Genomic DNA, 27,070 nt, shown 5'->3' on the forward strand with positions numbered 1-27,070 from the left:
GAATTAAAATTGTTTAATTCGTTACGATATATTCGCGTCGCTGTCGTTAACGAATTGGCAAGATCTTTCCGATGAAAATGAGTCCAAACACGATAGTATTCGAATTACTTTTAATTGCGAGTTTTGTTCGTATCACATTTGAAAAACTTCCAATTAAGTGTAATTAAAAACAATACGAACAAGGTTGTGTTTGTGCTCGTTTTCATCGAGAGAATCTCGCCAATCCATTGGCGGTAATATCATGGAAATATTCGAGGAAAAAGAAAAGTAAAAATAAAAATGTTTAATCAGCGGATGACTCATCCAGCGGTAAATCATGACTCGACGGTTATTAGTCTATTTCGCTCACTCTTGATCTATCCCGTTTACTTTCTTCGTAGAACGGTACGTGCGAATCACGACCTTCGGCGCGAAATTAAAAAAAAAAAAGGTCGACGCCCGGAAAAAAGATTCGTGACCTTCCTCGGACGTATGGCAACGCGAGTGGAACTAATTCGAGTGCATACAAGCGGGTATTACCGGTACGTGTCCTTATATCACCGAGACGATCAAATCTGATCGAAGTTGTCATCGATTAATTGGTGCGCGTATCATGATATATAAAAGAATTTGAATTGGATCACTTACCTGATTAAATATTTCATGGAGGCGTCCAGTGTTTGCACGCTTTAGATATCCGGAACCCTAAAAATTGAACATGCTGAATTAATATCGCGGAATAAAAATTAATCATTTTCAAGTAAACGAAAAAATGATAAATTTAAATGAAGAGAAGCTGAAGATGTCCAACGAATGGCGTCGATTGCGAACAAAATCTGCAAACTCTTCGTCTTTTTTTCTCGTTTTTAACGATTGTCGATGTTTTTACCTAAAATTCTTGGCTCGTTGCAAATTCTACGAACTCTATCGTGTTTTTCGTGAAATTTACATATTAATATTGTATAATAATTTTCGTTATCGTAAAACGAAATCGAGGCGATTTTTAACGATGTCTATGAACCTCGGGTTATCTGAGATAATATTTATCGTCATACGATACAAAAAGGTTGCATTTACGCGCGTAGCTACGACGCGTTGCGTAAGTCGATGATACCATTAGTTACATTAGTGAAGAATATTTGAGATACGATAATAATGCACGATTACTCAATATTTTCGGTTATTTATTGCTCATCGAACCTTAACGAAATTCACCGATGTTACATGTCGCTGTTCATCTATCTAAGAGAATCAAATTTGGTCGATCGTAATGCAGTAACATAAATATCGAGTGTACATACGACAAAATAACCGACTTAGCGTCGCCTGTCCATTGAATTAATGCGTGCATGACATTACATCGATCGAATCACAGATCAAAGTTTAAAGGCGGGGTAGGTTTAATCGAAGCCTGAACTTAATAGCGCGAGCTAAAAAGGGATCACGATCCCGGCAACTCTTCTCTAACCGTCGTCGTTTCACAATTTCAAATTCGCTGTAAAAATTTCACGATTATGAAAAGTGAACAAGATATCCAGAGAATGAATTCAATTCGTTTAGAAACAAATAATAAAATTTGCATCTATGCACGCGCGCATTTGTATAACTTATCGTGTAAAACCTTGAAACATTATCACTGGATGTGTAATGACGTATAAAAATCCACGCTGTAACTATACAATTGAGTCTATATTAGATCCTGCTAATTGAGATGGGTTAGGTACTAAATGGTCGGGTCTCGTGTTCTCTAAAGATTAGATAAAACCGCGCAATTTCTGTTAAGTGAAAGCAATAATTAATAAATCTTCCAACTCTACTCGAAAGTAGATTCTGATAAGTAGATAATCCAATCTAATCGAGACAAATCGATCTCAAATTGCGAGAGAAATTCGCGTTCCGTCTGTTTCAAGGTTTAGCAGCGAAACGAACTGCTTATGTTTCTCACAGATTGCGCACCAAACGATCGAGTCTGCCTTGAGTAACGCAGAGAGCGTCACGTGCTGGTCACGTGGGCCTTGTTACATGTACTTTTCACGGTCGCTCAGCGCTCGAGAACTTGACGCAGAAAATAATACAGGAACGATACAGGCTATTCGACAAAGGTGCCAGATTCACAAAGCCGATAACCCGATTCGGTGGTGTTGCGGTTTGCACCAAAAATAAAGATCAATTCTGCGCTAGTTGGGTGACAACGAATCGATAAACGTAACACGAACGGCTCTCGAAAAACAATACGTAATCTTATCGTGTTGAAAATCAAGGGAATGTTGGTGTCGCTATTTCGAAACGATTAATACCGGAAACACGTCCTTTTCGATGAAAACGAGCGCGAAATATTCACTTGTAGACCGAAACGTGCGAACAATGCGACAAGTTCGACGGTAAAGGTTAACTTAAAATGGCGCCAGACGCGAACACTCCCAAATTACATAGCAGCCTGATGGTGGCCTGGGCGCGAACGTACCATAACGCAGCGCTAGAATTTGCTCCCCGAATTCCTGTAAGGGCCGAAAAAAATCAGTTCAACGTAACGGTAGACACGAAGATAACGTGTGGCGCGAATTCTTTCACCAGGAAGATGCGTCACGTGCTCCCGGAAATTAGCATGCTGACAGCAGTCGCGTGCGTGGAATGCTGGACGAGAAGAAAGAGACGGAAGAGATCGAAGGAGAAGGAGAGAAGGAGAGATGGAGAGAGAGAGAGAGAGAACGAAGAGAGAAAAAAAGAGGCGAGCAGATGTTCTTAAATAATGTGGAACGGTATGTGCGTCACGCACGTGTCGAATACGAGTCGACGGACGAGAACACAAACCAACGACCCGTGTTCCGCGCGCGAAAGACACGACGAGACTGAATCGGCTCGCTTATACGAAAAGAGACCGTGTTGTATTCGGCGGCTCCCTTCTCCTCTACCACTGCGGCTGTCCATCCCGAAAGATTGCCACTTTTTTCTTCGACTTCTGTTGTGTATCACCCGATAACCGATTTTCTTCGCCGCTCGACAACTGGGACAACCGATTTTCGAATATACATCAAAGGAGCTTCGAAGTAATCGCCAAATGTTTCTCAAGCCATGATTTCGTATCCCACGGGGACCAAACGGTTCATCAATTTCGATTCACACAGGGTCGGCCCTCGTTCACGGTTTTTCCTTCGTTTTCCCACCCCTCCCCCTTCTTTTCTTTCCTACAGCTGGATCATCGTCCGCTCAAGGCCTTCCGTCGCGCATCTCTCACGTTTCTTTTTTTTTCATACCCGCTCTGTTCCCCTCGCCTAATTCTATTATTCGCTCACCTCTAAGAATTCTTGCTTCGGTAGTTTTTATCGGTTTCCTGGTATCCCGAACGAACCTGACTCTTCCTCTCCCCTAAACCTTATCCCATCATTCTCACAGTTCCCTGAAACTGTATCCCGGCGGCTAGGTATCTCTATTTTTGCTTCGCATCCTCCAGATATCGTTCTCCGTGATAGACAAAACTGGTTTTATTTCTCGACGCCAGTGGTGGTCTTGCTCATTGTCAAGACCAGGTATTTTTACGCGTTCACGAGCGCGTGCTTTGGCGCAGAGATGCCCAACCGGTTGAACGCATAACTTCCTGTATGCGTCGTTCGTTCATTTTGCAACACGACGATGTTACGCAATCGTCGAGCGGCTTGCCCCGATCGCGAATACGTACAACAACGTGAATATATTTATCGACGTTCGTTAGTCCCACTTTGCAACGATGTTGTTAATTAACGACGCGTTGAGCGGGGGGGAGTGAGGGATACGGGCGCGAGTCGTTCGTACGCCGCGTGTTTCGTTTATTCGAGATTTCCAATAAATCGAAAGCCTCCGAGGACTCTCGAGAAAAATTGAAATGACTTTCACGGCACCGCGCCGGGAGAATTTCTTCGCTCGAGACGCCAGGGTCAACTTGGCGGCGCAGCGAAGACCAGACGCCAGACGACATTGAGAATCCCTGTATCGGTAGTTTAATCTACTGTGACGTGGCTATTTAACCACGCACCGATTGTGTCGTCCGATCTCGAGTGTCACATGACTTGCGCGAAACCCGTGATTACAGAAACTTAAAAACCAATAGTCGTATCTTTTGTATACTTTTGTCTTTCGCTCGAATTGTAAATTATACGAAATTTCTCCCCGTCGTGGCGACAACTTTTTTTCTCTCTACGATCGTATCGTGGTGTTTCTTTCTTTTTTATTTTTATTTTAAATACGGTGTTCGACCAACGTCTCCTCGATGGAAGAGTCAACGGAACCGAGAAACCGCAAACGGACTTTCGCGCGGAGAAGAGTAATCAATAAGATAATGGTGTGACGCCCGGAGAGGATTTCCTGCTCGTCCCCGTACAATTTATGTAGCCTATATTAACCACGTCGTTCTATTTTCCGTGCCTAAAAGAAAAACGTAATCGCGGCTCGCTAAACGAACGCAAACTTGCTATATGGTTCGGAACAGTAGGCAATCAGAATGATTTATGACTCAAGATGTGCTACTATTTTTCTCTTTCTCTCTTTTTCTTTCTCCAGCTCTTTTCTGTGATTTATGGCGCGCAATCCTCCGATGTGGTACCGGATACTATGTGTAACTACAACGCGAATACCGATCTAAATTTGGCGATAATTAAAAAAAAATGCTTGCGTAACCTTTACGGTTAAAGCCACGACGTTAAAAACCCCGTGAAACGATGTTAAGCTTCACCTGAACGACGAGAGAGTAAAAAAGGAAATTAAATTTCTGTCCTACGTGCGTTGCTACGAAACGAACACTACGGTCACTTCCATGGGAGGCGTGTATTTGGCCAATTGGACACGCGGTGACGGCCGAGACAATACGAAACGTTACGCGAAGAACGAACGTGAAAGAAAACAATGGTTGCGTGTTACCAGTAAACGACCTGGATCGGATTCCGCTTTAGTACATGGTCATGGAACAACACGAGCTATTCTTGCATCACTCGGGACCATTTTAGTATCAACCATCTATTTATAAATACCTTGACTGACTCTAAGCTTTCATAATCGTTTCAACCGAGCCTCGGAGTGTCAAGGTCATAGGTCGTTCCAACGCCTAATGAGGAATCGTGCTTCGATGGACGATTGGGAACACGTCGGTGCCGAGAAAAGTCAATTTTCCGTTTAAATAGAACGAAGACGGTACGCGGCGTACGGTTAAAGCGGTAAATCTCGCAAGGTCGCGGTGATGCAATAAAACAACAATGGATTACATAAATAGTACGTCACTCGATTACTCGGGAGGAGTTAAAACGTTCCTTCTCCGAACGAGAAATCGATAAATTCCCGAGTGGAGATTCAATCGGTGTAACCGGAAACTCTCGAGCGGTTTAACAATTCGGAAATGAAACCCCTTCTTTCACCGTCGGGGGCCGATTACGCGGCAAATTGCTGCAATGAAAGAAAAGGAGAAGCAACATGTGTCTTTTGAGGCACAACCACGGGGACAAAAGCGACGACAGATAATCCGACCGAAGTATCCACCGAAGTAAGACTACTCGTAGAACTTGAATCGGATGGGAGTACAATGTACTTAAAAGGCATCCCGTGGCACTGAGGTGCGTCTAATGCAGTTAAAGAATTATCAGTTTTGCTATCGCGAAGCAATGGTGATTTCAAACGCGAATCCGATCGGATAATCTCAGCAACAACAAGATCACACGTTTACGTAATACATCGTGTAGCGGTAGCGAGTAATTAAGAATCCGATATAATTAATACCAACATCGAGAACAATAATTTATTTACTCCGAGCTGTCTTGTTCTCCTTGCATATTAACCAGTTATTTAACACCGATTAATTCCGGTCTGTATCGCGATGTTGTCTAGCGTGCGTCGTTACGGAAATTTGAACAAACTCGATTCGAAATGAAAATAAATAACGGTTTGGAACAACATTGCGGTATACTTCGTTCCTCGCGACGTTATCCGTGGATGAACGAAACATCGTTTCGGGAACAAAAGTTTTCAAGAAACGTGGCAATATGATTATCGTACTGTGAGCCGATTTTTTTCGTTCGTAATAATTTAAATATTAAATTGCTGACGCTCGAATGTTAAACGGTAACACTTTTCCGATATTTCGAATTATTAAACTTACCACAAATGAAATTTAACTCTTGTAGTAGCAGAGGTTTAGGCGACCACGGAAGAGATCACGCGTGGGTCAAAATGGACCCGTGATTCGATTTCGAACGAATATTTCGAACTTTCTATTACTTTATCGTACCGTTTTTCGTTTCTACGGACAGCTATACCAACCATATATTTTAATCGGTACAAGCCTCGTTGGGTCCGAAAAGACCCAGGCGTGGTACGACAAGGCGTTAAGAAATAATGCGCTATTTATGTGCGATGTATGTTAAGTATTACGCGATGTGTGTCCGTAGGTGGAATTTTTATTGCGTTTTTTGTTTGTTGAACTACGCGGTGTGTCTATTACATGTTATAACCCGCAAAATATATATAATACACGGACGTCGCGTACCCTCCGTACGCACATGTATCGCGTGTATTATTTTTTTTTTATTGAAAAATTTTCGAACCTGTCGAATTTTCACACACATGTATATCACAAAAACGGAATCATTGAGATAATAAATAATATTATTCGATAACACAGTGCAGTGTGTTCAAGTGGCGCATATTGGTAAAGTTAAAAATTATTGTTTTGGATCACGTACAACTGGTAGTTTGAAAAAAACAATCGTTAAAAACAATTTGGTAAACGCCTGTAACGGCTCTCCTATTCGAACGGTAAATATTAGACAACGAAGCGAAAAATTACGTTTAACGATTCTTTATTAACGCAAAAAAAAAAGAAGAAAAAAGAAAAAGAAACTCGAGTGATTCCGAGAAATGAAGTACTGATTTCGCACCGAAGTGTTCGAGAAGATTGAAAAAACAGCATCGTTACCACGGTGTGCAATTATTGTCCACGGTAATGAAACATTATGCATCGTTGGAATTGCGTACCGTAAAACAATTAGAATTTAAATACGCGTCGAAAGAAACGCACCGTGACTTTGTATGCATCGAGTGTTAATACACGAGAATTAAATGCATTTCAACGTAACGATTTCACTGTCTATCTTCGATTAACGCGGCCGTTCTACCAACTGTTCTACATCGTTCTTCGCCTCGTGCTTTGTGCTATTTACGTATTTAGACCGATAAATTTACAGTTTATATGCTTTGCAACGACCCCCGGCCAGAACGAACGAAACTCTGCTATGTAAGATTCAACGACGACACACTAATCAGAAATGGCGTACGCGCTATAGTCCAGATAGAAAATCGAGGACAGGAAACGGACGAAAGAAATCTCGGGAGCTGACCTCTTCGTAATTCCAGCTGTTCTGATACATTATCCTTTACTCATTCGCTTCCGATCCAACAACACGACACTTCCTCGGGCCACTGATCGTACGGGGAACAACACACCTAACGCCGTTGGTCGATTCACGATCACATGTTCGATCGGTTCGAAGAAACTACGTGTTAACGGTCATCTCCAGATCGAGAAGTTACCTCGTGGACGATCCAGGCTTGACTGGCGTCGACTCACGGCGAAGTTCTCGACGCAACTGGTGCAGGTTCACGCACCGGAGGGAGGTGGACACGAGGTCCCCGACCCGCTTACAGAGAAAACTGTTACAGAAAGCCCCAGATATATCGCAGCCTCGCGAGTGGATCTGACCGCGGCCGAGAGAATTCCGATCTTCAGCTGACTTCTAGCAAACAACTTGTGGCCAATTACCGAGTGCCCCGAGATTGAAAACAATTGGAAAAGTCTCGATTGTTTCATTTCCTTGATCGTTTCCTACCTGATAGTAGAGCAATCTTTCAATCTGGATAAAAGTTTCCACCATCGAATAAAAGATAAATGATTTTTTATCCGTTACTCTTGGCGTGGAAATTTTCATTTTAATTATACAAATCAAAATTTAAGTTTTGGTTCCGTTCCCTACCTAACAGCGGAGCAATCTTTCAATCTGGATAAAAGTTTCCAACAACGAATAAAAGATAAATGATTTTTTATCCGTTACTCTTGGCGTGGAAATTTTCATTTTAATTATACAAATCAAAATTTAAGTTTTAGTTCCGTTTCCTACCTAACAGCGGAGCAATCTTTCAATCTGGATAAAAATTTCGAGCAACGAGTAAAAGATAAATGATTTTTTGTGTTACTTTCTGCGTGCAAAATTTTAATTTAAATTATACAATGAAATATTCGACAGTGAATAACACAAATCGAAGGTTAGTGATCCAATCGAATGATTCGCTATACGTTGGTTTTATTCAAATATAATTTTGTTCGTTTTCACCCATGATCACCTAGAGGCAAATCAATTTTCTTTATTAGTAGTTTTTGCGATCGTTTAATAAATAGGTTACTGGATCGAAGAGTAGGCTCATCTTTGTAATTTATTTGCGACTCGTTGGCTATTTTCTCATTCCAATGTATTAATATACTAGAAATCCTTCGGAGAGTAAGAACTTCAACTTTGGAAGTTGTATGAAACTTGGAAAGCAATTGGCAATTTTCAAAAGTAAAATTCCGATACTGGTATTCTCGTGCAGAACTTTTTAACTCCGTTGCTTCGACTGTTTTCTCGTCTCGAAATCAATACGAAACTGTATTTTTAACCGAATGAATTTTCATTTCTTAAATCTATATTTTGTGCAATCTTTGTACAGTGTTTCATTTCGTATTTACATTTACGGATACTTCGTACGAGTAATCAGATAAAAAATAAGAAATTTGCGCGCGAAGCACGAAGTTCCTATCTGTGACGGCACCTGGACAAATTTTATTTCCACAAAAAATACGAAATAATTATTTTAAACAATATTTCGGCCTTTTATTGCTTCCCGTGTTATTTCGAAATAAACGAAATATTGATTTATTCGAAATAATAGGTATCTGATAATATTTTTCTTTTATTATTTGAAATAATCGGTACTATAAACAATAATCCCCATTACCGTTTTTATACGCAATACTTACTTATTTACCTCTCCGAAGTAAATAAGTCCAAGGTAACATACACGCGTATTATTTTCGTTTCATTTTTTCCCCTTAAGAGTCATCATTTGCATTGTTTCAACCTCTACAAACGTATACCTGCAATTCTTTTGAAATTTCCACAATTTTCAGCGACTTTTACAATTCGTAAATATAGACTTTTATTTTCCATCGTTACGATTCACTCGAGAACTGTAAGTTTATGAAAATTATACGTTTCATCGAATGCAAGTGTTTCGCAAATGTATAGTAAAATGAAAAGCGATCCACTTCTCCATTGACTAAAAATCAATCGACAAACGCTACCTGTACAATAAAGACTACAACCTCGAATTACCACTTACTACTTACCAATCACTACTTACGATCCATCGTCTCGTTCTAAATGTACATTAAGGAAAAGTAACGATTACGAACCATTTGGAGAGCGATAGGTTCGTTGAACTCACGATTCGAAATTAACGTATTCTCGGTAGAGAGAGAAAGAAATTACGTGCGAGCGTATTGGGTCAGACGTCGCAAGACAAAGTTACTCGTCGCTGTCCGCATTCTACTTACGCTCGTTACCTGTTCCCTTTGATGCTCTTCTTTCGTTCTCACCGGCGGTAACCGTGAACTCGAGCAAACCGGGCGGGAATAATCGCGAACGTTGAAACCGATTTCATCGAGAGACACTTGGTTCGTCAGCTCCAGTAAAATTTGGCAGCGAGAAACGATGCTGCGGTAGACATCGATTTTACAACGAATTCCTAGCGTACTCGACCCGATTCTGCAACCGAATCGAATACATCCGCAGCCGTGGGTGCAAAATCTTACAGTTCGCCTAGATTTATCCGCGCGTAACTCAAACCCGACCACGATCCAATCCTGTGTACTAATCGGGACCCGAGCCGAGGAGACAACCACGAGCAGCGGGCAGGATGTGACGCTTGTTACCGATTCAAGCTTAGAATCGGTCTGCGAAACTTTTACGTGCACAAAGTCACGTAGGCTGTTGCGCAAGAGTAGCGGAGGATTTCCGCTGGTCTCCCTTTGGAACTGGACTACGAATCGAGACACAAGTGGGGAGGTTTTCCAAAGGATTTAACCGTGCTCCTTCGGTGACGAGATTAATTTTCAAACGCTCAAACATCGGGACGCAAACTTCAACCGTTTGAATTGGATGGATTTACCGGAGAATAATGGCGCGGGCGAGATAATAATACCCGTGTATCCAGGCCTCGCGTATGCGAGCGGAATTGGGTCAATGCGAAGGGAACAGTTGAATCCAGGATGAGTCCCGGTGAAGCGGCGAGCGTACCACGACATAACTCGAACAGTTCCTAACCAGCTGGAAACACGGCAAAAACGTCTCGTTATTTCAAAAAATTATGACGCGTTTGCGGGTCAAGGTGAGCGCTTCGAGCACTCGTTCAACGAGACGACTCGGTAAAATTGACAGAAAGGTATACGTCACAATACGCGACGACGATAAAAATGCGCTCCGAGTACGCTACGGACGAGATTTCGTTTAATTGTCTTCCATCTTTCGTCGAAGCGGCTCGAGTACACGAGTGTTTAACTTTTTCCTGCATTTTTCGCAGATACGTACATCTGTCGGGAAAAAACCAAAATTTAGAGAAGGTATTTAACATTATCCACGAACCGATTTCCCTGAAATGTAATCAAGTTTCGAGACGAATGTATCGAATTCGAACAGGAGGTTCTACATTCAAATACGTTCGATTTTAATTATGGAAATGTGGCCGGGGAATCTTGGAATGGGTTTTTCGTTACACAAATTTTGTTTGCTTTTTTTTTTACTGCATTTCTTGTTTATTGGTTGGAAAGAAGAAATAATAGGCTACCTTGGGGCGAAACGTATTCCACTTTGTTTACTAAAACGAAGTGAATTTTGCTTCGTTATTGGCTGAATCATTGATGACAAAGATCTTGGACGACCAACATACTTTCCGTCGTAATCGCTGTTTTTGCTTGACCGATGACTTCATCCTACGAGATATCTTCTAAAAACATTACGCATCAGTGTACACACTACATTCGTAGGAACTTTTAGAACTAGTTGCTAACAAGTGAAGTTGACGATTCGAAACGCTAGCTTTGAGAACAAGATAAAGCTGAAATTGCCAATGAATAAAAACAGAGGGACCGTAAAACATTAACCGTATCTCGTCAATTATCTTTGCAACAAAATTGTAGTAAACTTTCAATATTGCCTGATCGAATTGATTCATCCTCCAAACAAATGTGTACTATAATAATGCTCGCAAGAAACTCTTACAGCACGAGCTAGTTTTCTTGAAAAATTGATTTTTTATTTCACGAATATTTATAGGGTGTTTGGCAACAGGTAATCGAAACATTGAGGGTTTATTCTGTATGCAAAAACAAGACGAACCTTAAGAACCTTAAGAACCTTGTGACCGAGTTATTATTAGATTGTTCGAAAAGTAATTTCGTTTTCCAAAATGGAGAATATATATTTTAATAAAATGTTTGTACACTCCAAAAAAATCGTGTTTCATTTTCACTAAAGAGAAACGAAATGACTTTCCGAAGAACCCAATAATTGCTGAGAATACGTTTAAAAGGCGTAAGAAGTAACGGACTTGCACTACTGACCGCGAGCAGACGTCAGCTGACTCGTGACGAGAACAGTGATCGTCAGTGACGTGGTCATCCAGAAGAATCCATTTATCTTCGTAATCGACGTAAAAACTTGTACCGTATTGGTGTAGCTTTTTCTAAAAATGTATACCGGACCTAAAATAGCATCAGAGTTTACAGCAGCAACGTCTGACGTCGTAAACAATTTTTATTACGTCAAGTATTGACGTTAGAAATATCTATGACGCTAACCCCGCCGTAAAGTCAGCTGACATCCGCGGGCAGGCAGCAGCGTGACTCCATTGCTTCTGACGCCCTCTACGCGTATTTTTAACAATTATTAATTCGACTACGGAGCCTCCAACACAATTTTCTCGTTCTTGCTTTTCGTCTTATTTTATCGTGTAGAATATCCCCTTAAAATTTCAAACACCTGATTCGTTGCAGTCTGTATCATAAAATCAAAGAAATCAATTCTGTATCAAAACTATCGATCCTGCTTCATTCTTCTGTGTGAATTTTTTGTTCGTTGTATCGTATCACTTTTATTCGCACAATGAATCGAATCGATTCAATGATGTTTAAATTTTCGGCTTCGACAATTGGAGAGTTCAGTTCCAATCATTCTCCTTGTATTAAACACTAATACAGTGATTCTCACTTTTAAGTAGAAATGTCGCAAAAATGATGGTTCCTTCGCTTGAATCGAGACAAAATGTAGGATGTATGTACAGTAATGTTCGCACAAACTGGAATAATTTTACCTTGTACAATTGACATGGAATTATCCGTAACGCTATTTTTCGAGTAACTTCAAAGCGATACGACTCGCGTATCGATAGTCGCTAATGCAAACCAGAAATATTTATATTTCTTTCTGTGTCTTTATGCACGTATTATCAATGGATCGATGTGGTTCTTCTGATAAAAATGAGACCAAACACCGGCGCAATTGGGCTATTTTCAATTATACCCAATACGAATCAGTTCTGAAAAACTTTCCACAGCGTACAATTAAACATAGCCAGAATAAGGTCGTGTTTGGATCTATTCTCATCGGGAAACCTCACCAATCCATTAACAATACTCTCCCGATGATACAATGCGACATATTTATATTTATACAACTTGTAAGGTTTTAGTTCGCATTAGCGACAGCCACCGAGCGACACGTGCGCGACATCGCTTTGAAGTTCGACCGCTGAGCGAACGCATGTCCGAATGCTACGAAAGATCATTGTCTACTAATTTTTCGATCTCTCTTTCGTCAAAATTCTTTCATTCTTACAAGAGAAATAAAAATAACGAAATAGTCCAGTCTTCGGCGAAATAGTTTCGCAAATTCTTCAACAAGTACCGACCCGATGAAAATAATGAAAAAAGAAAAAGAAAAGTGAATTATTCATTCCCTTCCGAATCGATCGATTTTACAAAACACGTTCTAGAGAATTCTAAAAAATACACCGATGCCGATGAATAAATAGTTCGATTCAAGTTTTTCGCGAAACGAGAAATACATTGGCGTCGCTCACGGGTTAGAGCGGTACATTTACTGCGTTATAAGTCGATCTACTTTTCTTATATCGGGGTAGGGGTTACTAGCGGTACAATACGCTTGGTAACATCGATTGTTCTACAATAACGGTGCAGATTTGCCCGACGATACATCGTGTGGCGCCAATAAAAAAAAAAAAAAAGAAAAATTGTCCACAATGCATGCGGCGTTGAAAGGTCACCGGTGCAATTCTGGTTAACGGTGAGACCGGGGGCGAAATTAGGACAGAAATCTGCTAGCGTCGAATCGAGAGGACCCCGAAGATGAAGTGGCGCCTTTAGGCACGTATCCAACGTAAACGTAATAATACGTGCGGCTTGTATCTCGCGCGGGGGGATATCACGTAAGTATTTATACTGCTCCCGGTGTAAATTGGACCCGTTTAGTCGTGTTCCACGTCGAACGTTACAAAGACACCGCGTGTACGGTGTCTCCAGAACAACCGAATTAATACGAGAATCGAAACGAACATCCGCGACCGGTTTGCCATTCTGTAAGCGGGTGAAAAATCGTTTTTCGCCCGTGTTTCGTCAGCTCGACAATTTACAAGTGCACCCACCCGTACCTATATTAAAAAGCGACCGTTGCTTGATACAATTGCGCCCGTTCAATAGGTAAAAGTTCCAAGTTGCCATTTATAGCGCGCTCTCAAAGTTATCTGGAATATCAGCATTATATTTCGTTTCCTTCGTGGTCTTTTTGTTCATATTATCGATCCGGCGTACCACGGCCGATTCAGCATTTCTGAAGCATTAAATCGCAAGTGTTCCGCACCGTTTATCGTCCAATAACGACGAAGGATTGCCCCCGCGTTCCGATGTTCGTTTCACGTGGCAAACGCCACGGACGATTTTTCGACATTTTCAACCACCGCCCTACCCCTATTTCATCGGAGGGGAGAAAAAAAGAAAAAAAAGAGAGAGAGAGAGAAAGAGAGGCGATATTCGTCGAATCGCGGCGCACGGATTAGATCGGTACGCTGGCATTTGCGCAACATCGTTTGCGCAAATTTGTACGGAGCTCGGAATTAGCACGGCCTGAAAATCTCGACGCAGTATTTTCGGTTCGCGCATCGCTCTAGTAAAAGCATCGAGAAGTTTCGTAAGTTTCCAAAAATTTATCGACGCTGGAGACAATTTAAAAAAAAAAAAAAACCTCTCCGAGTAAATTGAAAGAGGGAAACGTTTCGAAAAATCAATTTTTAACGTCGGTTTTTTATTTTTAAATTCAACACACATTTCGAGCATCGACGAGTACTCGTTTTAAAAACGACCCGGGTATTTTCTAAACTCCGTGCGGCTTGACGAATAATTCAAGTTGCGTAGCTTTTAATAAATTCCAACTTTTTAATCCTCTCATTAAACATCCGAATTAGAGACACCATTGCAAACCGGGGAATGTCAAATTATAACGTACTTTCCATAGAATATAGCGTAATTTTTTTTTTTTTTTACAAAAATCTGTATCAATGAACTTCGATAAAACGTATTAAAATTGCTTGTATTAAAAGTCTAGTTCCGCTCGTAGGAAACTTCAAAATATCGACCTTACTTTCGACCTTGAAAGTGGCGCATCCGTTTAGTAAAATTACCGACGACTCGTGGCAGATAGTCCTCGCCTGTCGAAATAAAACAAAACAGATTGCAATGCATTCTAGCCGGGTATTAAAAGTAAATTGAAAGATAATTTAACAATTACTCGATATTGTTGGATAACGTTATTTTTACTATCCAGGAATCCTGTCGAAATAAAACAAAAAAGATTGCAATGCATTCTAGCCGGGTATTAAAAGTAAATTGAAAGATAATTTAACAATTATTCGATATTGTTGGATAACGTTATTTTTACTATCCAGGAATCCTGTTGAAATAAAACAAAAAAGATTGCAATGCATTCTAACCGGGTATTAAAAGTAAATTGAAAGATAATTTAACAATTATTCGATATTGTTGGATAACGTTATTTTTACTATCCAGGAATCCTGTTGAAACAAAACAAAAAAGATTGCAATGCATTCTAGCCGGGTATTAAAAATAAATTAAAAGTTCATTTAACAATTACTCGATATGGTTGGATAACGTTATTTTTACTATCCAGGACCGATTTGAACCTTCCGTCGACTAACATAATTCTAATCTGGACACTTTATCGATCGACGATTATCGCCTATCTGATAATATCGGTGAGCTACGAAGATGCAAACCGATACGTATCACGGCGTCACCATGGAAGAAACCGATCCGTTATCGAGTAGTAACCGGATACCCGACCTTATTTAAAGAAAATTTCGACCCGCGCTGGAACGAACCGTAGCGATACGGTGCGCAATCGAACTTCAAGATCATTTTCGAGCAATCCGTAAAAAAAAAAAAACCAAACAATAAGTGCACTCGAAGGATCGTGTAAAATCTGAATTAAATCCGAGTGTATTGACGAAAACGCGGCGCTCGTTGTCGATTATCTGGAATATTTACCGAGAATTACAGCAAGTAGCATCGTGAGGCACGCGATTATTGTAATCGTGCGTAAACAGCGACCGGTCAGCGATTGCATCAATATTTATTGACGTAAAACACCAACGCTGAAAGAATAAGCAATAACAACTTTTTTTTAGAAGTTTGCTTATCGCAAATATAACGTCACGTCGCAAAAAAATTTTACACCGATTTCGCAAGAAAACTTCGAGACACGTTACACGGGTGTTTTATTAATTTTTCGAGTCATCTCGATTACATATTCACCGCTGTTTCCAATAATACACGATGATCATTGTTTGTCGATAGTTCGGAGAGTGAATCTGCAATAAAACGAACGATGAAAATGTTACGTGAATATATATAGATAGATGACATACGGTAACTAATCAAGGAATGTGCGAGCTTACATCCGTTCCCTTCGTTTAATTGAACTGAGAAAATAAACCTCGAGTAAATTATGTTTGAATAATATTTATTTCTTATTTCTTGTTACGGTGTACATTTACCTTTCATCGAGTCAACCTTCGGAAAAACTATTGAAAATGATTTAGAAAATTATACGCCCGAATGGTAGCGAACACTGTAGGAATGCGTAGAAAATTTTATTAATTTTTATAGTGTTAAATAGTCTACCTTCCTTTCCGGATACGGTATGGATTTTGATCTCTGCGATGTAATTACGTTTTGCGATTTTGGAAAAGCTTTTGGTGCAATCGTTTTATTTATTAAACGAAAAACTACCCCGACCCGCCCACTGTTGGTTAGCGGACTGCGAACGTGTTAAATAACTTTCGGAACAGTAGCGTTTTTAATCGCCACGAAGAGCCTCGGGGTTGCTGTTGTGACAGCACTGCGAATAATAGTAGATTTCTCGGAGCGTTTCCGGCAGAAAACTAAACCATTAATTCGTGCAAAAAGAAACGCCACTTTTTACCACAGTCCCCCTTGTTTTTCCGCGATAAACCGATTAAGCGACCCGAGGCGTTGCAAAATCGTAAACGTCCGATAAAAAAGATCCGCTAGGGACCATTCGATAACCGAACGAACCGGTGGACACGGTTCAAAATAGTAAATAACAAGCAACCGACACATAACGCGAGAACGTTGCTCGGTCGAAAAAAAGAAAGAAAAAAAAAAAAAAAAAAATCCCAAGAAAAGAACTATAAATAAAAGAGAACGCTGAACGTCAATAAATACGTTCGAGAATGCGCCGGGCAAACAAATTTCTTTTCTTCTCGAATGTGTTGTTCCGTTGATTATATATTATTTACCAGTGGTCTCCGAGATACCTAGAACGATTCCAAAATATTTGTCGTTGATAGTTCGTAGCCTCCGCTTTTAATCGTCGATTAATTAGCGAACCGTTCCATCGACAATGGACTTTTTAATTTCCCGTCTAGCTTCCTGTATTTCGACGGTAAACACTTCTAATTGAACCTGAAAATTAAATTCGTTAAGCTCTAGATCGATAATAACTTCGACCGCGTCTACGATCGTATATGGAATCGATGTGATATTAATTCTCTTGGGGAAGTGTTCTTTGACGACACGGTAGAAATATGATAGCGATCTTTGGGAATCGTGGGTCGAGTCAATTCGTTTCAATTTGCGTCGAAAATGTGCGCACGTTGGATGTATTGAATAATGAGGGCATTAAGTTCCTTGAGAGACGCGAGTAAAAGGTATGGGGAGTCATGACCAATAAGACGAGGCAGGAAATTGTTTACGCTGCTGGTTAACATTGCACAGCTCCCATAATCGTGCATTTCTCTTATTCGACGGTACTGGCTCGATCCGTCAACGCTTTTCCAGTTAGATTGGCGATTAAAATAATTGAAAACACTAAGGGCAAAAAGTAAATGATAGCTTCGAGTTAAGCGTAGCTGAACGGTTGAAGTTGAGAGTAATTGAAAGATTAAAATATTCCCCGGTGCAAAGAAATTAATTTCCATTTTTAAATGTAACGGCGCAAGTTACGCTCGGATCTTGTTAGTATTCTTTAAACATTACCGGGTAGATTCCGGGGGAAATCTCTATCGTAACGGAAATGGGATTTGAAATTACGACACGGAAGGATTAGCACGCTCATCACGGTCAAGGTGATCGTAAGTAGCTGTATGTCGGTTGATTTGGATCGAACGTCTGCATTCCCGGCATTCGTTTCTGTTTCTAAAATTAGAACACAACTTTGAGCGATTCCACCGTGACTTATATAACTTATGCGCCAAAATTCTCTTACGCATCAGGTTTACTGCACGAGTCAACTTTTTTTTCGCAACGGTTGACTTTTCTCTGGATGTCTTTAGCGATTTTCAAGTGCTTCAAGGATACGATTATCCGCCTCGGTGACGCATAACGAGATTCGAGAACTCTTTTGAGAAACAGCGTTCGTACCAACGAAAATTTCGTAGTTTTTGAACGATTCGTTAACGGTCGCGAAATTCCATCATTTTTCACGCTTCCCGAGACAGGAAACCCCGCTTCGTACGGCAATGTACGCGACGATCAAATGGAAATGAAATCATAAACACAATCTCAAAAGTCCTATCTGTGCGGCGTTCAAATCATTCGAAAAACCTATTTAACGTAACGAAATACGATGATTGTATTAATCCTGATTTGGATTCATTCGTTGCTGGATTAAATCCTCGTATAGATCCTCGATCGTATCGTTATGCATTCTGTGCAGGCATTCGAACGGGGAGATCCCTCTATCGTAAGCACACCGCGACAAGATGTTACAATCGTTATGGAACGTCATCCGGTATCGTCGGAACACCGGGAATATAGTTCTATGAGTTTGGGAGAAAAGGGAAGTCGGGTTGAAGATATCGAGAGTGAGGGTTGCGGCTGAAGTCCCGGTGACCTCGAAACCAAAACGGCCTCGCGGCCAGAGACTTCAGGATCGATATTTGCACCGCCATTCGTGAACACGTCCAACTTGATGCAGATGTCACTCGGCCAGTGCTGCTTCCGTCTCCGCGGCAAGGCTCGAGGGAATAGCGAGCCAGCCGCGAATTAATCGGTCGAGGTGCAGACAACCGGGATCTAGATAAAATGATCTAGACGCTGTTTGAAATTGGTAGTCTGTAAACCTCGATCGATGCCGACGAGAAACGACCGTTACGAGAGAAAAGATCGGCAAAACTTACCCACCTCTTGGCAGGATGCTTGAGCGAGAAGCGAGTTCTTCAACATTCCCAGCAACAGGAAGTTTACTACCTCGATCGTCCCTGCACGAGTTCGCACGAAGTAAAATGATGGTCCACCGGGGGGCTGGTTCGTTTGTTCGGTTTTTTTGAATTGGACACCGGCCGTTCGGCGACACACTCACACACACACAGTCACACCGGACCACACCACAAAAGAACCCCTTAGGAGCTTCCTCGTCGTTGATCTAACCGAGGAGTCGCGACGCGGTCTACGAAACGCTCACCTGCTCTTTGAAAACACTCTGCAGAACGGAAGCTGCCATGCTACTGCGCGCAAATCAATCAGCTAGCGCCATCTCCGCGGCCATGATGCGTCGTTTAGCAGCTCACGACTGTTGGCGCCACTAGTGCCTCGAAACTGCAGCGTTTCATTTATCGATTGTACGTTTCGAAAGAAAGAATATATATTCTTTTTTTTTAGATAATGATTTCTTTTATTTTTATAATGATAATAAATTTCTCCGTTCTCGTGTGTCTTGACAATTTAAATTCGTATAAGTTTCAAATACACGATTTTAATAACAAATGCTTTAAACTGTTAAATACTTGGCGGGAAAAAGTTCGTTAAAAATTGTCGCGTTTACAATGTTCGAAGGAATTTTTATCTTAAGTCGCGATCACTGTATAAACTATTAATTTCTTTCAATTATGCAACGTATTTTGAGGCACATTTTATATCCGAAGAACAGGAACTTAAATTTTAAACATAGTTTGAGTTAAAATCACCTCAATTGTATTTTGCAAAAAATATGGAGTTCATTCGATGCACGATTTCTTCCGTTACATTCTATAAGTTTTTCTTCAAAATTAAAGACTTTTCGTTTCAATGAATTTTTGTAAACGCGCATGAATGTTGTACGTTACTTGCAACAAATTTTTGCAAATCGTGTTAAAGCTCAATATATGCGTGCGACTACAGAATATATAAAACATTTACATATACGGACGCCAACGTTGAAATTTAATTTAACGGATCGATACACGAACGTAACGGTGCTCTAGAAAAATCGAAACGGACGGCCATCTTGGATATCGCGGCTTTGTTTGCGCCAACTTCACACGGCAGTCGCATTTCTCTACTTTTTCGCGAGATTGTCGCTTCTGGTCCACTGTGTGTCTGTCCTGGATCCAAAACGAAAACAACAGTCCATTTTCCGTGGAAAATTTGTTGCTAAGTGTGACTGGCGAAGAAGAACAGGAGCCACTTCTTGGTAAGTTCGAAATATTATGATTATTTCTTGAAAATTTGCATGAAGCTGCGTCGTCGAAGGGACTGCGGTAACATGACTAACATGTTCCGCTTGAAAATTTCGAGAACAACACGGGTCCCGATATTATTTACTGCGCAATATTGTGAGTTTTGATATTTTTGTAACTCAAACCAATTTCGTACGCTGTGACAATGCATTTTTTAGTCCTATCGACAACGTTGTTCGCGAAGCGAGTGTTACGATCTTTGATGAAACGCTCGTGTCATTTACAGTCGATAATAACCGTGTTGGCGTGCACTATTGCTAGATAAAAGATAAATGTACGACAACCATTAAGAACGTTATCAAAAAGATGCTGTATGCTTAGAAATTCGCGAATACGATATGTTAAATTTGAAAACATTAACTATTGACAATCTTTAATAAAATGGTTGTCGTATATTCAAATCTCAACGATGATTTTTTCATAACGAAATTCTGAACGACTGTCTTGAGCAATGAATAACTGGTTTGATGCATGTTTCTTGGAAATATTACTGTAATGGTTTGGTACACTAATCTCTGATGTCTTATCAGATTCTTAGGACATTGAACAAATAATTATTTTGTTGCAAATCAGACATTGAGTATTTTGGGGATTGCAAAATGTCATTGGATAGAGTAGCAGATTATTGTTAAATATAATACTTGGAGATGGGATTAATAATCTTTGTTGTCTGTTAAATATTAATAATTTATTTTTAAGGCTTACAAAGCTTCAAAGAGTTATCGTGTATTAAATAGGATGATAATAGTCGACATTACAAACTAGAAACTATATAGTACAACAAAAAATCAATACTTTATGCTTCCTACATCATCAGATACTTGTTCTTTTGTCATAATCTTCTATTATCAAGTTTCAATGTATTTAATCACGACATTACAGTTGCAATGTTAGGTTCAACCTAGTTCAAATTTAATTATTACATTTTTTCCACTTACGAGCATTGCGTTCTAGCATGTATATACAGAACTCATTCTGAAGATAAATCTATAATTCTATATTAAGTATTATACCTATTACAGTATTATACCATTACAAATCTTGATACCTTCCGAGTATTGTATATATTTAGTTTGTTGCTGTATATAGCACTTGAGGATCGGTGGATTGAAATGAATTGTTTGTATCATTTCTGAAAGCACTGAAAATTAGAAGCAATTAAAAACAATGAAACCAAGGTTACGGCAATTCAAAAACGTGCGAAGAATCTGTTTTTGAGCAAAGCTTGTCCATTAATTTGAACAAACGTGTGCGTCGACTGTGATTATAATTGTCCGTCAAGGCATACTAAAACCGAGGCTAAATTCCAATTTATCTCTTTTATCGTATCGTTAAAGGTGCTCAAAGTATTTTTATCTTGTAACCCTGTAACATTTATTATTACAGAAGGAGAGTTAACGAGAATTAACAGAGAATAAACTGTGATAATAAGTAGCCGCATTAATGGTACAAAATGAGAAAACCCATGGAGATCTTGTGGTTCTCATTATGACTAGTTACATGCTGTGAAACGACGATAGAAATTGAAGCATAGTAACGGCATTTTTTTGTCGTCGCGCGTAACAAATCCCACGGCCGAGCTGTTTTAATGTCAGGAAGCGGATCATCGGCCAGAACTTATCGCTCAACACACGCGTCTTCCTCTTTTAATTGCCCCTCTCCACTTAAATGTTCACTTCTTTCATTGCCTTCGTCACTGTACTTTCAAACTCCCGTACCGTTCTAAGTTCCATTTTGAAAGGATCACCTCACTTCCCCGTTCTTTGAAATCAACTTTAAACGTTACAATAACGATAAATTTCAAATCAACGATTAAATTTACACTTCAATCTGTGGTACAATATAAAGTTCCCTCTTTTAGGCAAGCGTTTACGCTTTTGTGCAGCTCAAGGCTCACGGTGTAACGGTTTCGTAATAACTAATGTTTCTTCATTACCAATCGTACATTGTGATCGACCAAACAACGTAACTCGCACCGCTTCCATATTGAGTTCCATTACGCGCGCGAGGGAACGAGAAACAAAGCCACCGATTCGCCTCGTGTCTCCCTTGGACGTTGACGATAATCATTGCCGTTGACTGAGCAATTAACGCTGTCAACGGTGCAACGTTATATCCGTCGTTCGAGGTTCTCAGTGATTAATCAAAGATTGGTCATTTGATAGATGAAAGTTAAGAGATACGATATTAAAATTAACCATCGAGTAGACTCTTAATATTACACTATCGGTACTTAAGAATATTCGGTAAGCCTTCAGTTTTTTTCTTTTTTTTTCAGAAATGCTATCCGGATTTAAAACTCTCGAATATATATTGAAATGTCGTTGGAAATGTTGATAGTCTCGTACGAATCAATTAGTAAGTCACCGAGAAGATACACATCTATTTCTAGTTTATCGATTTGTCTTCGCATACTAAGCAAATAGGCGTTACTAACAGGTTCGATTGTGGAACAGTGTTGCGCGATATTGCGTAACATCGTCTACTAAAAATACGATTTTCTTCTTTTTCGTTTCATTCGAGTTCAACGGTTCAATCCACTCGAAACTGTCTGCTTTGTCGGCCGAAGCCGCGTGTATCTTTAGGAAGGCAATACGCAACACGCGTTGCGTTAGGTCGGGACCAGAAAATGTCGGTTAAAAGGCCACTGAAAGGGTCTAGGACAGCTTCGACGGCCGCGGTTAATTTTAGTTGTATATTTCGACCGGGTCCCTTCTCTGTGAACTTTGTCGACGAACCGAGAACCTTCAACGCGTGCACGGTTTCATAGTTCTCCCACTGTCTAGACGTTTCAACATTTACAGCTACAAGTACCCGAAAGATAAATATCGAGGATCTATTTAGCAACAGATTTGGAAGACTTAAATTTGGATTCAATTTGGACTGATTGATACGATATTGAGAACTTTTATTGTTAATTTTGTCAACGGCCAGGAAAAACTGAGACTCTTTCAACAGTTCCAAGTACTCAAAGGGTAATTAATAGATTTGGAAGATTCAATTTTGGATTCAATTTGAACCAATTGATACAAAATCACAGATTTTATTACTGATTTTGTTAGAGTTTATGGGAGACATTGAATACTTCCAAGTACCCAAAAGGTAAATATCAAGGATCTGCTCAACAGACTTGGAAGACTCAATTTTGGATCCAATTTGAACCAACTGATACAATATCCCATATTATATTACTGATTTTGTTAGAGTTTATGGGAGACATTAGGACTCATTGAATACTCCCAAGTACCCAAAAGGTAAATATCAAGGATCTGCTCAACATACTTGGAAGACTCAATCTTGGATTCAATTTAGACCAACTGATACAATATCACAGATTTTAATAATGATTTTGTAATGGGAGACATTGAATACTCCCAAGTACCCAAAAGTTAAATATCAAGGATCTGCTCAATTAACTTGAAAGATTCAATTTTTGATCCAATTTAAACCAACTGATACAATATCCCATATTGTATTACTGATTTTGTTAGAGTTTATGGGAGACGTTGGGACTCATTGAATACTTCCAATTACTCAAAAGGTAAATAGGATCTGTTCAACAGACTTGGAAGACTCAATTTTGAATCCAATTTGGACCAACTGATACAATATCTCACATATAAGATTTTATTAGTGTTTATGAGAGATACTAGGACTCACTGAACAGTCCCGAGTACCAAAGGACACAGCATTTGAACCATGTCGAGACGAGACAAAGAACTTTCAAGGGATCCTGTTAGAGCTTAATGTTGATGCCGTAAAGAACTATTGTAACGTTGATAGAGTTTCGACCCGAAAAAAAAGAAAGTATCGAGTTGCACGAGTAGTCGCAGGCTCGAATGCAGTGGATCCAATATCATAGTGCCTACGACAAAAGAATATTTGTGGCGGTATTTTAAACTGGCAAGGATGCCGGCGCGTCTCGAATCGTCGTCCTTCTCGCAGAAACAAACACAGCCTCTCCAGATCGGGATACACACGCGAAATCCTTTTTCCTCGATACATAGCTCGCTGCACGAATATGTAAAACTGACGTCACACCACCTCGGGAGAGCGCAAAAGGACGCCCACCGTGTTTCTTTCCCGATTCTTTTCTCCTTTACTCTTTCTCGAACAAGTCTTAACACAGTTCGTTGCATTTTTCATGGAAAATCACGAACGATACTAGGAGGTCGACACTTGATTTTCATTTATGCAACACTTGTAACTGTGCAAGGGCCATGGTTGGGAGTTTAAAGAACAGCCATTGAGTTGTCGTTTTCTTTTCGTTGTAGCAACTCGAAAAATACCAAATTGATCAGGTTGATCGATGTGTCTATTTTCTGACGATGAAAGTATCCTTCGTTTCGATCCAACGACCGCCATTAATGAAATCGTATCTTCAGTACTTGTTAACGATTCACTTGGACGGCTCGGTTGTTCATCCAAGGTGGATGGATACGATTCGTTGGCTGAATTTAATTAATATTATTGCACACTGTTGATATTAAAGGTTTCGCGATTCGATTCAACGACCGCCGTTGATTGAATTATATCTTTACTTGTTGACAATTCACTTAGGTGCCTTGGTTCTTTATATAGAGTAAATGGATTCGATTCGGGGACCGTGTTTGGTCGATGTCGTGCATCGCCGATGTTGAAGAATTGTTCTTTTGTTTTCTCAACTTGAAACAAAACGAAGAAACGTTTTACTCGCACCGTCTACTGTTGTACGCGTCTTCCGCATATCGCTTAAGCGGAACACGCCCATTCGATACGTGTTAAGAGTCGTGAAAGTAAAATTATTGAGTTTAATGGATAGCGGGAGCACACGGATCGAAGGATGATCGACGAAGTACGTAACGCGAAGTCGAAGACCAGTTCTGGAGTAGTTACGTGGATATATCAGTCGGTCCGTGAGATACTCGCGTAGGTCGCGTGTTTTGTAAACGTGTTAGTATTTCTGCGACTGTAATTTGTCGGGGGACTGTATTGTCGCCCACGTGTCATTGGATTTTCCTTGAAAAACTTAACACCGATGCTCTTAACAAAACGGTTGGTTTCCTAATCGGTGTCCGTAACCTCGTCTCGCCCCATTTTTAAAACGCACATTTTGTCGTCGAGAGGTCAGGTAACTGCGCGATATCTCTCCCAAGACATCATTGGTCGTAACATTGAAAAAAAATGTTTTTTTTTTTTCAGAACTCACACAATTGTCCGTAACCGCTCGAAGTTTCGCGAATGAAAAGAGAATTCTTCTTTTTTACACGTCTTCCTAATCGCTACGAATAATTTGAATATTTTACGTTGGACGAGGAACGTAAACGAAAGAAACGCGATTATGCTCGCGAAACGTACGGAGCGCACTTCCTCGATCGACCTATTATAGAATTTTCTTTACCGACGTACCTAGTATTTCTACACTTTTGCAAAATACAGTGTTTCACGGTGGTTCGTATTTCACGATACTTTTTACGATCAGAGCGTTGCAGAAAATATATTAATAATTTCCACTTGGACGACTTAGAGAGCCGTGTAGTAAGCCCGCGGTTCGACTTTATCGAAACTTTCGAACAGCGATGATAAACATAGATAATAAGCACGGCCGGCGGTTAGTCATATTGATCGCCCGGAGACACGATTCGCAATTGTAGCAGGCCACGTGGTGTTCTCGAAAGTCGCTCGAGAACCGTATTTGGCGGTTTCGTTTAATCGATGCACGCGGTGACTCGCACCAGTTGGACATCTTTTCCTCGTTCCACGTTAAGAACGAGCCGCATCGGTTTCACTACTGAAACGGTTGCCTGGCGATGGATCGCGGAACAACGCAAACACTGGCAACGAAAGTGTCACGCTCGCGATACGCGCCCGATGTTTGCACGTAATCGTGTGACGCTCCTGCGTGTTTCCGACCGTGAGTCGCGAACGTTGCGTGTTAATCACCGCGTAACGCGCGAATCGATGATTCTTCCTTTATTTACGCGGTTCCTCGTCATACAGAATTTGGCAGCCCGATGAAAATTTCGTTCGCGCGCGTATTTCGGTACGGACGATCATTTTTGTATTCATCTTTGTAAATTGAAAAAATACTATTAAATACAAAGCGAAATGTAGGTTATCTATAATTAAAGTTTGGTTCCCGTACGTATTTCGGTACGGACGATCATTTTTGTATTCATCTTTGTAAATTGAAAAAATATTATTAAATACAAAGGAAAGTGTAGGTTCTCTATAGAATTTTGTTCTCTGGAAGGTAACTTTGTTTAAACCGAATTTTATACTGCAGAAGGAAATTTAAGCGTAAACTTTGTAAACGATATTAAATGCAAAAAATGTGTAGGCTCTTTAGAGAATGTTGTTGTCCAGAAAGGAATTTTTTTGTTAAAGAGAATTTTGCACTAGAAGCAAATTTGATTCTTGTACATATTCTGGTTTGATCGATCGTTTTTGTAAATTGAAAAAATATTATTAAATATGAAACAAAGCGTTGGTAATCTGTAGAATATTTTTGTCCAGAAAGGAATTTTGTTTAAGGAGAATTTTCACTCGCGAGGAAAATTTCGTTTAAATAAAATTTTGTACTCTGGGGGAAAATTTGGTTCAAGTATGTATTCTAATTTAGATAATCACTTTTGCAAATTGAAAAAGTATTCAACGTAGAAAAGTGTAGGTTTTCTATAGGTGATTCGTGTTTCGACTAATAATATTCCGACTTGGAGACTGCCTCGTACATCCTGTTTTGAAATCTCTGCCCAAACGACGACATTGATCGAGTTCTTTTCCGCGTTTTGAATCGAACGATGCAAGTTCTTCGATTCCTTTTTAATTTACACGAGTGTGCGACTATAACGCGACCCGAAAACGTGAAAGTAACATTTCACGGAACGGTGATCGTTGAAAAAAAAAGTATCTCTACCGAAGTTCGAATTTATTTTCAAACAATTACACCTACAAATTA

At 40.1% G+C, this 27,070-nt stretch overlaps 3 protein-coding genes and 1 long non-coding RNA gene across 10 annotated transcripts in view; 2 read left to right on the forward strand and 2 right to left on the reverse strand.

Annotated features, from left to right (window-relative positions):
• Aralar1 (calcium-binding mitochondrial carrier protein Aralar1) overlaps positions 1–19,118 on the reverse strand; it is a 33,003-nt gene extending 13,885 nt beyond the window's left edge. The window contains exons 1-2 of one of the 7 annotated variants that reach the window (XM_076313074.1): positions 18,821–19,118; positions 628–684 (exon numbers count right to left, since the gene is read on the reverse strand). In XM_076313074.1, the coding sequence (XP_076169189.1) occupies positions 628–684; positions 18,821–18,862 (99 nt within the window). In that variant the 5' untranslated portion in view covers positions 18,863–19,118. Of the gene's footprint in view, positions 1–627; positions 685–2,443; positions 2,821–3,272; positions 3,594–7,334; positions 7,565–18,816 lie in introns of those variants that run through there. The other 6 variants (XM_076313069.1, XM_076313068.1, XM_076313072.1 and 3 more) reach the window with 6 other exon arrangements.
• On the forward strand, positions 13,591–19,147 carry LOC143147651 (uncharacterized). Its single transcript, XR_012992309.1, has 2 exons — positions 13,591–14,288; positions 15,285–19,147. It is a non-coding gene; the product is annotated as an uncharacterized LOC143147651 (long non-coding RNA).
• Positions 19,148–19,941: 794 nt separating this feature from the next.
• The window catches only part of LOC143147648 (dnaJ homolog subfamily B member 6), a 30,504-nt gene continuing 23,375 nt past the window's right edge, over positions 19,942–27,070 (forward strand). The window contains exon 1 of the mRNA XM_076313077.1: positions 19,942–20,087. The gene's annotated coding sequence lies outside the window, so the exon portion shown is untranslated. The remainder of the gene's footprint in view (positions 20,088–27,070) is intronic.
• On the reverse strand, positions 20,833–25,926 carry LOC143146759 (uncharacterized). Its single transcript, XM_076311365.1, has 2 exons — positions 21,584–25,926; positions 20,833–21,498 (listed from the first exon to the last, which is right to left on the reverse strand). Exon 1 carries the CDS (start codon positions 24,270–24,272, stop codon positions 23,877–23,879), a length of 396 nt encoding a protein of 131 aa, XP_076167480.1. The 5' UTR covers positions 24,273–25,926; the 3' UTR covers positions 20,833–21,498; positions 21,584–23,876.

Source organism: Ptiloglossa arizonensis, chromosome 5, assembly GCF_051014685.1.
Source record: "Ptiloglossa arizonensis isolate GNS036 chromosome 5, iyPtiAriz1_principal, whole genome shotgun sequence".
NCBI lineage: Eukaryota > Metazoa > Arthropoda > Insecta > Hymenoptera > Colletidae > Ptiloglossa > Ptiloglossa arizonensis.